Genomic DNA, 13402 nt, shown 5'->3' with positions numbered 1-13402 from the left:
GGAAATATCAGGGGTAAAGATAGATTCTGCTAAACCAACCCAACAGAGTTCTTGCTGAAGACAGGCCAAGATGATCAGCCATTACCTGGAGCGTGGTGAAGAATGAAGAACCCAATCAGATATCAAGGGCAAGGTATTCTTGCTAAACTGACTTAGCAGCATTCTTTGCTATAACTATTTTACAAGGAAGTACACAGATGGGCAAAGGAGAAGGTCCAAGAGCCTGACTAAAGTTTGGCCAAACAAAGAATCTTTGTTAATTTCCATAATTTAAGACCAATCAAAAATTATAAAGTATATATATAAAAAAATACACAATGAGCAAGAGACAATAGGGAAAAGAGGGGGGATTTCAGGCACTGGAATGATTAGATAGCATCTAAAACAATTTTGTTTAAAGTGATTACCAAAACAAAAGAGGGAGCTAAAAATAAGAACAGAAAATAAAAGATCATAAAAAATGATGAGGCACACTATCAAGAAAGTGAATCAACAGGATGGGAGGAAACATTTGCAAATCATATCTCTGTAAGGCATTAACATCTTGAATATATAAAGAACACTTACAACTCAAAAACTCAACAACAGCAAACAGTTCAAAAATGGACAAAGAACTTAAATAGATACTTTGCCAAAGATGCTATCCTTTGAATGTGTCCTCCAAAATTCACTTTCTGTGGCCGGGCATGGTGGCTCACGCCTGTAATCCTAGCACTCTGGGAGGCCGAGGCAGCGGATTGCTCGAGGTTGGGAGTTCGAAACCAGCCTGAGCGAGACCCCGTCTCTACTAAAAATAAAAAGAAATTAATTGGCCAACTAAAAATATATATACAAAAAATTAGCCGGGCATGGTGGCACATGCCTGTAGTCCCAGCTACTCGGGAGGCTGAGGCAGCAGGTAGAACAGGTTGAGCCCAGGAGTCTGAGGTTGCTGTGAGCCAGGCTGACGCCACGGCACTCACTCTAGCCTGGGCAACAAAGTGAGACTCTGTCTCAAAAAAACAAAAAACAAAAAAACCAAAAAAATAAAATTCACCTTCCGGAAACTTAATCCCCAATGCAACAGTGTTGGGAAGTGTAGCCGTGTGCTGAATGTTTAGGTCACGAGGGCTGAGCCCTCATAAATGGATTAACGCCCTTACGAAAGGGTCTTACAGAGGGAGTTTGTCCTTTTTTGCCCTTCCATCTCCTGCCATGCGAGGACACAGCGTTCACCCGTCTTCCAGAGGACACAGCGTTCACCCGTCTTCCAGAGGACACAGCATTCACCCGTCTTCCAGAGGACACAGCGTTCACCCGTCTTCCAGAGGACACAGCGTTCACCCGTCTTCCAGAGGACACAGCGTTCAAGGTGTCGTCTTTTTGTCATTGTTGTTTGTTTTTTTGAGACAGAGTCTCGCTTTATTGCTCAAGCTAGAGTGAGTGCCGTGGTGTCAGCCTGGCTCACAGCAACCTCAAACTCCTGGGCTCAAGCAATCCTCCTGCCTCAGCCTCCCGAGTAGCTGGGACTACAGGCACGCGCCACCATGCCCCGGCTACAAATTTCTGTTCTTTATAAATTACTCAGTCTCAGGTATGATTAGGCTTGGACCAAAACAACAGTGGAAATGTAGAAGAAAGTCTTAGCTCAAGAAAAATTATTTTGAGGAAAAAATTCATAGGATCAGATCCCTAATTCATGGTTGGCTTGGCAGTGGGAAGGTGGAAAGACAAGATAAATACACTGCAAGATAAGAGCCAAGAAATCGAGCAAGGTACTGAAGTGTCACCTTGTTTATTAAATAATATTCCAAGTGAACAATTAAAATCAAAAGAGGCAGGTGGAGCATATTAGACTGGAGACAGGTGAAATAAGTCAAATAAAACTATATGATTTTGAGTAGATCAAGATTATGAAAATGCTTGGCTCAGAGTAGGCATTCAATAAACATTTGTTTTTAAAGACAACCCCAGCATCAAAAATAATAAAATATATATGAATAAACTTGACCAAGGAAGCAAAAATCTTGTACACTGAAAACTAAAAAACATAGCTGAAAAGGGAAATTTAAAAATACATACACAGGCCGGGCGCGGTGGCTCACGCCTGTAATCCTAGCTCTTGGGAGGCCGAGGCGGGCGGATTGCTCAAGGTCAGGAGTTCAAAACCAGCCTGAGCAAGAGCGAGACCCCCGTCTCTACTATAAATAGAAAGAAATTAATTGGCCAACTGATATATATATAAAAAAATTAGCCGGGCATGGTGGCGCATGCCTGTAGTCCCAGCTACTCGGGAGGCTGAGGCAGAAGGATCGCTCGAGCCCAGGAGTTTGAGGTTGCTGTGAGCTAGGCTGACGCCATGGCACTCACTCTAGCCTGGGCAACAAAGTGAGACTCTGTCTCAAAAAAAAAAAAAAAAAAATACATACACAAATAAAAAGATATCCCATGTTCATGGATTGGAAGACTTAATATTGCTAAGATGAAAATAATACACAGACCAAGCTATATATGCTATAAAATTCCTATCAAAATCTGAATGAAGTTTTTTCAGAAATAGAAAAAACTGTAATCCTAGCACTCTGGGAGGCCGAGGCAGGCAGATTGTTCCAGGTCAGGAGTTCGAAACCAGCCTGAGCAAGAGTGAGACCCCGTCTCTACTATAAATAGAAAGAATTAATTGGCCAACTAATATATATAGAAAAAATTAGCGGGGTATAGTGGCGCATGCCTGTAGTCCCAGCTACTCGGGTGGTTGAGGCAGCAGGATCGCTTGAGCCCAGGAGTTTGAGGTTGCTGTGAGGTAGGCTGACGCCACGGCACTCACTCTAGCCCAGGAAACAAAGTGAGACACTGTCTCAAAAAAAAAAAAAGAAAAAGAAAAAGAAAAAACTATCTTAGAATTTATATGGAATCTCAAAGGACCCTAAATAGCCAAAATAGTCTTGAAAAAGAACAAAGTTGGAGGTCTCACACTTCATGATTGCAAAACATATTATAACCTTACAGAAAACAAAACAGTGTGGTAAGGGCATAAAGACAGACATAGATCAATAGAATAGAATAGAGAGCCCAGAAATTAAACCTAATATATATGGTCAATGATTTTCAACAAGGATGTCAAGATTATTTAATAAGGAAAGAAGAGTTTTTTCAACAGATGGTGCTGGCAAAACTGAACATTCATGTACAAAAGAATGAAGTTGGATCGTCACTTTACACCACATATAAAATTAACTCAAAATTTGTTTGTTTGTTCTTTTTTTTTTTTTTTTTTTGAGACAGAGTCTCGCTTTGTTGCCAAGGCTACAGTGAGTGCCATGGCGTCAGCCTAGTTCACAGCAACCTCAAACTCCTGGGCTCAAGCGATCCTCCTGCCTCAGCCTCCCAAGTAGCTGGGACTACAGGCATGCGCCACCACGCCCAGGTAATTTTTTCTATATATATGTTAGTTAGCCAATTAATTTCTTTCTATTTATAGTAGAGACAGGGTCTCGCTCTTGCTCAGGCTGGTTTCGAACTCCTGACCTTGAGCAATCCGCCTGTCTCGGCCTCCCAGAGTGCTAGGATTACAGAGGTGAGCCACCACTGGGCCTGTTTTTGTTTTTTGAGACAGTCTCCCTCTGTCGCGCAGGTAAGAGTGCAGTGGCATCATTATTGAGTTCACAGCAACCTCAACCTCCTGGGCTCAAGCAATCCTCCTGCTTCAGCCTCCTGAATAGCTGGAATGATAGGTAGATGCCACCATGTCTGGCTAACGTTTCTGTTTTCTGTGGAGCCGGGTTTTACTCTTCCTCAGGTTGGTCTCTAACTCCTGGCCTCAAGCAACTGTTGCACCTCCGCCTCCCAAAGTGCTAGGATTACAGGTGTGAGCCTTTATACCTGGCCCTCATTAACATACATATGCTTATCGAATGTCTATCCATCCATCCCTCCATCAGTCCACCTTGTTTTTGTTTCATCTCAAAGTATGTAGTAGTATGTACCTTGTTTTGAAGTTAAGATGTTTTATGAGCATGTCTTCCCAATGCGCTTCCATTATCTCTGTGGACTTTTGTTTCTTATTCTTTTTTTTCTTGTAATAATTTTGTATGGGGATTTGGCCTTCTGTAGGTGAATTTACTTTTCCTGAAATATTAAGAAGTGTAGTTCAGGTAAACTTGCACTCAACAGAGCTCTGTCGTCTGCTGTTTTTGTATAGTGTTAAAAAATGGCATCGCTCTGCTTTCTGAGATTACCTGGCTCTACTCCTCTTTCACACTTTTATCCAGAACCTCTTTGCCTGGTCTCAATTGTCTCTAACCTGCTCAATTTTGATTGCTTTAAGTGGGGCCTTGTCCTGGAAGGGACCCTTCACTGTTTAGTTTCAGTACTTTATAGGGTCTTCTAAAGGGCTCCTTACACTCATTAGTTACTGGATTAGGAAAAGCCCTTCCAGGTCAGCTGTTTTGATTGGCCTGCTGTACCTTTTGGTGAATTCCGGCAGGCTTCTTTAGCATTCTTCTATTCTCAGACTCATCAAAGACCCATTGCTTTTCTCTTTCTCCCATACAGAGGGCTGATAACATGCAGAATTTGTCCTTGGTGATTGCCCTCATTCATTCGTACTTTGGAGTTTGTGGGGATGCCTTAAAATGCTGTTGTAGAAATACGTTTTTGATAGCTTTTTGGTTTCACTTTCTTACTGGAGTAGAGAAGATCCAAAAACTATGCTGCCACTTCCACCTTTCAGAAGTTCTCAATTTTTAATGAAGGTCAATTTGTCAATGTTTTTTAATGGTTTCTGATTTTTTGGGTCTTGTCTATCCCAAGGTCATGAAGACATTTTCATTTTCTTATAGAAGTTTTATTTTACTTTTCATATTTAGGTCTATGATAAATCTCAAATGTTCGTGTGTGGTGTGAAAATAGGGGTCAAAGTTCACTTTTTGATATGGCTATCCAATTTACCTAGCACCATTTATGGACAAGATTATCCTCTCTCCACCAAATTACATCTGTCACTTTGAGGTGAACCAGATGATTTTATATATATATGTGTGTGTGTGTGTGTGTGTGTGTGTGTGTGTGTGTGTAGCTTTGTTTCTGGACTCTATTATATTAAATTGATCTATTTGCCTGTCCTTGTACAATACCAGACTTAACTACAGCTTTATATTTTTTTTTTTTTTGAGACAGAGTCTCACTCTGTTGTCCGGGCTGGAGTGTCATGGTGTAAGCCTAGCTCACAGCAACCTCAAACTCTTGGGCTCAAGCAATCCTTCTGCCTCAGCCACCCAAGTAGCTGGGACTACAGGCATGTGCCACCATGCCCAGCTAATTTTTCCTATATATTTTTAGTTGGCCAATTAATTTCTTTCCATTTTTAGTAGAGACGGGGTCTTGCTCTTGCTCAGGCTGGTTTTGAACTCCTGACCTTGAGCAATCCGCCCGCCTCGGCCTCCCAGAGTGCTAGGATTACAGGAGTGAGCCACCGCGCCAGGCCACAATCTCCAATTCTTGGGCTCAAGTGATCCTCCTGCCTCAGCCTCCCAAGTAGCTGGGACTACAGGAACGAATGATCATGCCTGGCTAATTTTTCTATTTTTCTGTAAGACGGGCTCTTGTGCATGCTTAGGCTGGTCTTGAACACCTGGCCTCAAGCAATCCTCCCTCTTTGGCCTCTCAGAGTGCTAGGATTACATGTGTGAGCCACCACGCCCTGCCTGGCCTATAATATATTTGGATAGGGTAGGGTATGGTAAATAATTCAAATATGTTTCAAGAATGTCTTGATAATTATTCTAAGATTTTGCATTTCCTATAAAATTCAGAATCATTTTATCATTTTCTACCCAAAAACAAAATACAAAAATGCCTGATCAGATTATTTTTGTTTTTTGAGGCACAGTCTCACTTTGTTACCCAGGCTAGAGTGAGTGCCGTGGCATCAGCCTAGTTCACAGCAACCTCAAACTCCTGGGCTCAAGCGATCCTCCTGCCTCAGCCTCCTCAGTAGCTAGGACTACAGGCATGTGCCATCATGCCCAGCTAATTTTTTCTCTATATATTAGTTGGCCAATTAATTTCTTTCTATTTATAGTAGAGACGGGATCTCGCTCTTGCTCAGGCTGGTTTCGAACTCCTGACCTGGAGCAATCTGCCTGCCTCGGCCTCCCAGAGTGCTAGGATTACAGGCGTGAGCCACCGCGCCCGGCCCCTGATGAGATTTTAACCAGGGTTGTGTTGGATCTAGATCAGTATGGGAAGAACTGCCATTTTTATGTTAACATCAAGTCTTCCAATCCTTCAGTCCCCAAACCCTGGGCCCTGGACAGGCTACACAGCACGAGGTGAGCTAGCAAAGCTTCATCTCTATTTACAGCCATGGATCTCCACTTCCTGTCAGATCAGCATTGGATTCTGCATTATGGTGAGTTGCATAATTATTTCATTATATGTTACAATGTAGTAATAATAGAAATAAAGTGCACAATAAATGTAATATGCTTGCATCATCCCGAAACCATGTCCCTCCCCTGCCCCTGGGGCAACACTGTCTTCCATCAAATGGGTCCTGGCCCCCAAAAGGTTAGGGACCGCTGTTCCAATCTACAACAATGATATACTTCTCCTTTTATTCAGGTTTTCTTTAATCTGTCTTTCACAGACTTTGGTGTAGAGATTGTTCACAATTTCCACTAGAGTATTCCTATGTATTTAAGTTTTTGGATGCTATTATAAATAATATCTGCTTAATTTCCTTTTCTAATTATTTATTACTAATATATAGAAATACAATTAATTTTTTAAATATGTTGGCCGTGTACCTACCTTTTAAATTCCTCATGAATTCTAACAGTTTGCCAGTCTTTTGGTTTTTCTCTGTATCTAGACACGTTGACTGAAAATAAGTTTCATTCTTTCCTTCTAATTTTCCTTCTAAATTTATTTATCTTGCCTTATTGAACTGATGAGAACCTCATGCAATGTTGAATAGAAGTGATAATAGTGAACATCTTTGTCTTGTTACTGAACTGAGGGAAAAAGGGTTAACTATTTCAGTAGTATTTTAGTTGTAGGTTTTTTACCTAATAAAGTTTCCCTCTAGTTTAATAAAAATCAGTTTGCTGAGTTTTTATTATGAACGGTTGTTGAATTTTATCAAATCTTGCTTTTTGTTTATGAGACAGGGTCTTGCTCTATTACCCAGGCAAGAGTGCATCATTATAGCTAACTGCAACCTCAAGCTTCTGGGCTCAAGTGATCCTCCTGCTTCAGCCTCCCCTCTAGTTGACACTACAAGTGAGCACCACCATGCTGGCTAATTTTTCTATTTATTGTAGAGACAGGACCTTGCTCTTGCTCCGGCTGGTCTTGAACTCCTGGCCTCAAGCAATCCTTCTGCCTTGGGCTCCCAAAATGCTAGGATCACAGTCATGAACCACCACTCTATGCCTCAAATCTCTGGGGGTTTTTTTGTTGTTGTTGTTTTGTGGTTTTTTTTTTTTTGAGACAGAGTCTCATTCTGTTGCCCGGGCTAGAGTGCCATGGTGTCAGCCTCGCTCACAGCAACCTCAAACTCCTGGGCTCCAGTGATTCTACTGCCTCAGCCTCCCGAGTAGCTGGGACTACAGGCATGCACCACCATGCCTTGCTAATTTTTTCTATATATTTTTAGTTGTCCAGCTAATTTCTTTCTAATTTTTTAGTAGAGGCAGGTCTCACTCTTGCTCAGGCTGGTCTCGAACTCCCGACCTTGAGCGATCTGTCCGCCTCAGCCTCCCAGAGTGCTAGGATTACAGGCATGAATCACTGCAACCAATAATCTTTTCTTAATGAATAAAGCTGATGTTTTTACAAACTTAATCTTAAGGAGCACTTACCAATTTCATTAGTTTGCACAGATACCAAAGAGTCTAATATAATTGTACAACTATGTGTCATTTTATTGATTGGTAAGCTATAATGAAACAATGGGCACATTAATCATTTGCAAGGAAACTTCAAACCTGTGTTTGGAGTATCCTTGTTAGGCCTCTGAGGGGAAACTAGATTTTTGCAAACATCTCAAAGCCATATTCAGACCCAAGTCTGAAACAATTAAATGATCTGATTATTAAAAACAAAAATGGTTATAAAGTAATGAGAATGATTTTCATGGACATTCCAAAAATAGTTTTATGCACTGGCATCACTGAAAGCCTGCAGTATTCCTGGTGTCAGTCCCCCAAGAAAAATACATCTGCTCTCATCATTGCTTATATGCCATTTTGTTTCACTGGAAGAGACACAAAAGGAAACATGCTCAAGTATATGTAAGAATATACATGGTGGTCTGAAGGTAATGAGTTATCTACTTGATTGTTTAGTCAGTTACAGATTGAACTGCTTGTTCTACTTTCCCCCTTCTCACTACTGCACTTGACTAGTCTAAAAAAAAAAGAATATGTGATAAAATTGCCATCAGAAATCAGCAATAAGCCAGGCATGGTGGCTCATGCCTGTAATCTCAGCACTTTGGGAGGCCAAGGTCGGAGGATTGCTTGAGCCCAGGAGTTTGAGACCAGCCTGGGCAACACAGCAAGACCTTGTCTCTACAAAAGAGGTTTTTAAAAATTAGCTGGGCATGGTAACATACACCTGTAGTCCTAGCTACTCAGGAGGCTGAGGTGGAAAGATCACTTGAACCCTAGAGTCGGAAGCTGCAGTAAACTATTATTGTGCCACTGCACTCCAGCCTGGGCAGCAGCAGAACCAGATCCTGTATTCTAACCAAAAAAAAGAAAGAAAGAAAGAAAGAAAGAAAGAAAAAGAAACAGAAGCCCCTGTGAGGGATGGACACAACGCTTGAAGCTCTCACTCACTTGGGTGGGGCAAGGGCAATACACGTAACCTAAACGTTTGTACCTCTGTAAAATGCGCTGGGGTAAAAAAACCAAGAGAAACAGAAAGGGTATTTACTAAATACATAGTGATAGGAACACTGATCATCTTGAGATACTTAATCTTCATTAGTGTTTCCCAAATTTCAAGCATGTAGTCTTCTTTCACAGGGGGAAAAAAATAACCCACAATACCTGAAGGTTAACAATATATTTTTATTTTTTTAATATTTGTACCAATTTAAAAATAGGTATACATTCTTTATGCTTATAGTTCCCATAAAATAAAAGCTAGAACATTTATAAGTTAACTTAAAACAAGAAAACCAATAAAATGCAAATTGACCACCTTTATTTAATATAACAAATGATGCTGTTTTGCTCAAATAAAAAGAAAACTGTATTGCTCCAAAGATATAAATCACAAGTATTTGGTTTAACAGCAAAAAGCTGCAGTTTCAGATCCCATTCTGTAAACTATTTCAGTGTTTTTACTTTAATAATGTTGAGAATGCTTGTTCACATAAATGTCTTATTCAAATTGGTACAGATAAATTCAAGTCTTTTTTTTTTTTTTTTTGAGACAGAGTCTTGCTTTGTTGCTCAAGCTAGAGTGAGTGACGTGGTGTCAGCCTAGCTCACAGCAACCTCAAAACTCCTGAGCTCAAGCAATCCTCCTGCCTCAGCCTCCCGAGAAGCTGGGACTACAGGCATGCACCACCATGCCCAGCTAATTTTTTATAAATCTTTTTAGTTGTCCAGCTAATTTCTTTCCATTTTCTTTAGTAGAGATGGGGTCTCACTCTTCCTCAGCTGGTCTTGAACTCCTGAGCTCAAACAATCCACCTGCCTCGCCCTCCCAGAGTGCTAGGATTACAGGCGTGAGCCACCACACCTGGCCTCTTTCTTTCTTCTTACTAGATAATCAGAACAGAATATTAGCCAGATCTGTCAAATGGCAGTTCTCAAATGCCAATTTTAAAAAGGTGTAAATTTATAGACAGAGAAAATTAAAAATTGCCTTTATTAAAATTTGCATTAAGGACTACTGAATCCAGTTAGTTTTAGATTTGGAATAAAAATATTCTTTACTATTTGTTTGCTATTATACTTATTGCTAATGAACTGTTGCAAGTTACTCTGTATAGGAGCCTTCCAACACAATGGTATTGACTATTACGGTATAGATTTTTTCTGAGTAATATAAGACCCTGTCATGTCAAAAAACAAATCTGGTATATTATGTGTACAACAGCAGCACACCATCATTTTTCTCATCATCTTCATATAATCTGTGTTCTGCAGCTTCAGCAGTTTTATTTTTTTTCAGATCAGACTTTAATTTTGAATACTTAACACTATTGTTGATGTGCATTTCACTTTCTTCATGTTTACTAAGAATATGTGATAAATGTTGCCAATCTTTGCACCCATTCTCATTTTTTAGTTGATTTTTGCCTTCCCCAAAGAGTTTGCAATATAGACAAAACACAGAATCTTTTGAGGTTGAATAAAGTAACCAGGATCTAGTGGTTTTTTCGCCATTTGGAAAAATTCGTGTATAGTAAGTTTCTGAAAACTTCCTCCCTGTATTGTCTTTTGGAAAGTTAAAATTTCTTACTTGAGGTGGATCATTTTCAACAAGAGTGTCCCGTTGTTTAATATTCAAAATTCGGGGCCATGTACCTGGATCTGTAGAAAGCACAACTGGAATAATGGAGTCTTCTGATTTTTTCTCTTCCAGTTGCTCTTGAAATTTATCAGCTATGGTGGATGTGGAAGAAGGTGGTAAATCCACATTCTGTTTGATCAGTAATGTATCCGTGCTACATTCTGCTGAAATCTGTACCTCTGAAGTCTTTCTTTTTTTTTCTGGTAGTCCCTCTAATTTTTCTAAAAGTGTACCTGACAATCCATGTAATTGTCTTTCGTTTTCTTCTCTAACAGCATTCCTTTTTCTATTTTCTGATGCTGATAATTTTTTTGATTTTGTTTCCATCATCTGGGGAGAAATAGGATAAATTACAATTTTATTTTAGGATTGTTAAAATTAAAAAAACAAAAACAGTGTATATACAAATGCCTAATAAGTACATGAAAAAGATGCTCATTAGCCATCAAAAAAAATGCAAATCAACATGAGAATGACATACCACTTCACACCCACTAGGATGGCTATACTAAATAGACAATGACAACTATTGGCAAAGATGTGGAGAGACTGGAACCTCCATAATATGATGGTAGGAATGTAAAATGGTGCAGCTACTCTGGAAAGCCATTTGGCAGTTCCTGTACAGTTTAAACACAGTTACCATATGATCCAGCAATTCTACTCCATGGTATACACCAAAGAGAAATTAAAATGTATTTCCACAGAAAAACTTACACACAAATGTTCATAGCAAAGTTATTCATAATAACCACAAAGTACACACAACTTAAATGTCCATAACACTTTAATTGATACATTAAAATGTGGTATTACCCATGCAATGAAAACTTTGTGGCAATAAAAGCAAATGAAGTACCAATATGTGCTACAATATGAAAGAACATTGAAAACAGCATACATGAAAAAAGCCCCTTGCAAAGTGCCATATGTTATATATTCCATTACATGAAATGTCCAGAATAGGCAAATTTATAGAAACAGAAGATAAACAATTACCTAGAACTTTGAAGGTGTGGAGGTAGAAGTGGGGACTGTTACTGGGTTTGGAGTTTCTTTCTGGGGTAACTCTAAAATTGACTGTGGTAAATTATAGGGTACATTCATCATATTTAAACAAAGTTGCCGTAAAAGTCACTGAAATTTAATAGCCATTTACAGGTGCGTGCGACCACATGCAGCTAATTTAAAATTTTTTTTGTAGAGATGGGGATCTCCCTATCACGCAGGCTGGTATTGAATTCCTGGTCTCCAGTGATCCTCCTACCTTGCCCTCCCAGAGTGCTAAGATTATAGGCATTAGGCACCACATTTAGCCAATAGCAATTCATTTTAATGGTGAAATTTCCATAAATATTCCAATACATGTGTATACACACACACAGGTATATACACATACATATATATATAATATGGAGAAAGATTGCTAATTCAGCTATACTTAATGCTTTGTACGTCACTCATCATTAGTGGTAAATTATTATTACTTTTAAAATGTTATAGGCCGGGCCCGGTGGCTCACGCCTATAATCCTAGCACTGTTGGAGGCTGAGGTGGCGGATTGCTCGAGGTCAGGAGTTCGAAACCACCCTGAGCAAGAGCAAGACCCCATCTCTACTAAAAAAATAGAAAGAAATTAATTGGTCAACTAATATATATAGAAAAAATTAGCCGGGCGTGGTGGTGCATGCCTGTAGTCCCAGCTACTCGGGAGGCTGAGGCAGGAGGATTGCTTGAGCCCAGGAGATTGAGATTGCTGTGAGCTAGGCTGACGCCATGGCACTCACTCTAGCCTGGGCAACAAAGCAAGACTCTGTCTCAAAAAATAAATAAATAAATATAAATAAATAAAATGTCATAATATAAGTACTTATAGATTTTTAATTTTAATTTTTTTAAAGACTAATCAAGTGCAGTAGTGAGAAGGGGGAAACAAGAACAAGGAGCTCAATCTATAACTGACTGTGAACAATCAAGATAACTACCTTTGGACCAGCCAGTGCTTATATAGAATTAAAATACACTAATACAAAGAAGACTTTTAAAATCTGATTTTAACAATCAGCTTAAAGAACAGCTCCTTGCTCAGAAGCACAGACTATTTTTAGATGTTGCTAGATTAACAACGTAAATTCAAAGTAGAATGCGTGTAAATTAACATTGTTAGAGTTGGCACATCTGTCACAAATTTAATTTTTGTTTTTGAACATTTTACTGCCACCTACTGAAATCTGTTGTAATAAAAAGACATATTGCCAATTTTTGTGTCAATAAAATTATAATAAAAATGTGAAAAGATTCAACATAACAAAGATGTATAAAATGTGAATGGCATTCTACTGGGTATACACAACTTGAACACCATATACAATGGAGCTGAAGAAAGAGTCTGGTTCTGTCTTAATTCTGAGAGCAATATGGCAGCAATGAAGTGAAAAAAAAATAAAGAGTGACATTATCACATTTGTACTTTTGAAAGATTGTATTATGATTGTATTATGAATTTCCAATCTTATATAAGGAAGCTAGATCAGAGGTACAAAGATCAGATCAGTTAGAAAGCTGTGGTAGTAAGTGTGACCACAGAGATAGTACAGACTTGAGAGAAGCTTAGGAAGTAGAATCTGGATTAGCTAGTAATTGAGAGTTGCTGCTGGAGGCTAAGGAAGGAAAAGAACGATTCAAGGCCAGGCACAGCGGTGCACACCTGTAATACTAGCATTCTGGGAGGCTGAGGCAGGTTGATCGCTTGAGGCCAGAGGTTCAAGACCAGCCTGAGCAAGAGCAAGATCCTGTCTCTACAAATTAGAAAAGTCAGGCACAGTGACATGTGCCTGTAGTCTCAGCTTCTTGGGAGGTCAAGGCAGGTGGATGGCTTGAGTCCAGG

At 39.5% G+C, this 13402-nt stretch overlaps 1 protein-coding gene across 1 annotated transcript in view; it reads right to left on the bottom strand.

Annotated features, from left to right (window-relative positions):
- Nucleotides 1-8452: 8452 nt before the first annotated feature.
- The window catches only part of ZMYM5 (zinc finger MYM-type containing 5), a 31395-nt gene continuing 26445 nt past the window's right edge, over nucleotides 8453-13402 (bottom strand). The window contains exon 7 of the mRNA XM_012778624.3: nucleotides 8453-10845. Coding sequence (XP_012634078.2) covers nucleotides 10084-10845 — 762 coding nt within the window. The 3' untranslated portion in view covers nucleotides 8453-10083. The remainder of the gene's footprint in view (nucleotides 10846-13402) is intronic.

The sequence above is a fragment of the Microcebus murinus genome, chromosome 13 (assembly GCF_040939455.1).
Source record: "Microcebus murinus isolate Inina chromosome 13, M.murinus_Inina_mat1.0, whole genome shotgun sequence".
NCBI classification, from domain to species: domain Eukaryota; kingdom Metazoa; phylum Chordata; class Mammalia; order Primates; family Cheirogaleidae; genus Microcebus; species Microcebus murinus.
This window is presented reverse-complemented; position numbering and strand designations above follow the sequence as displayed.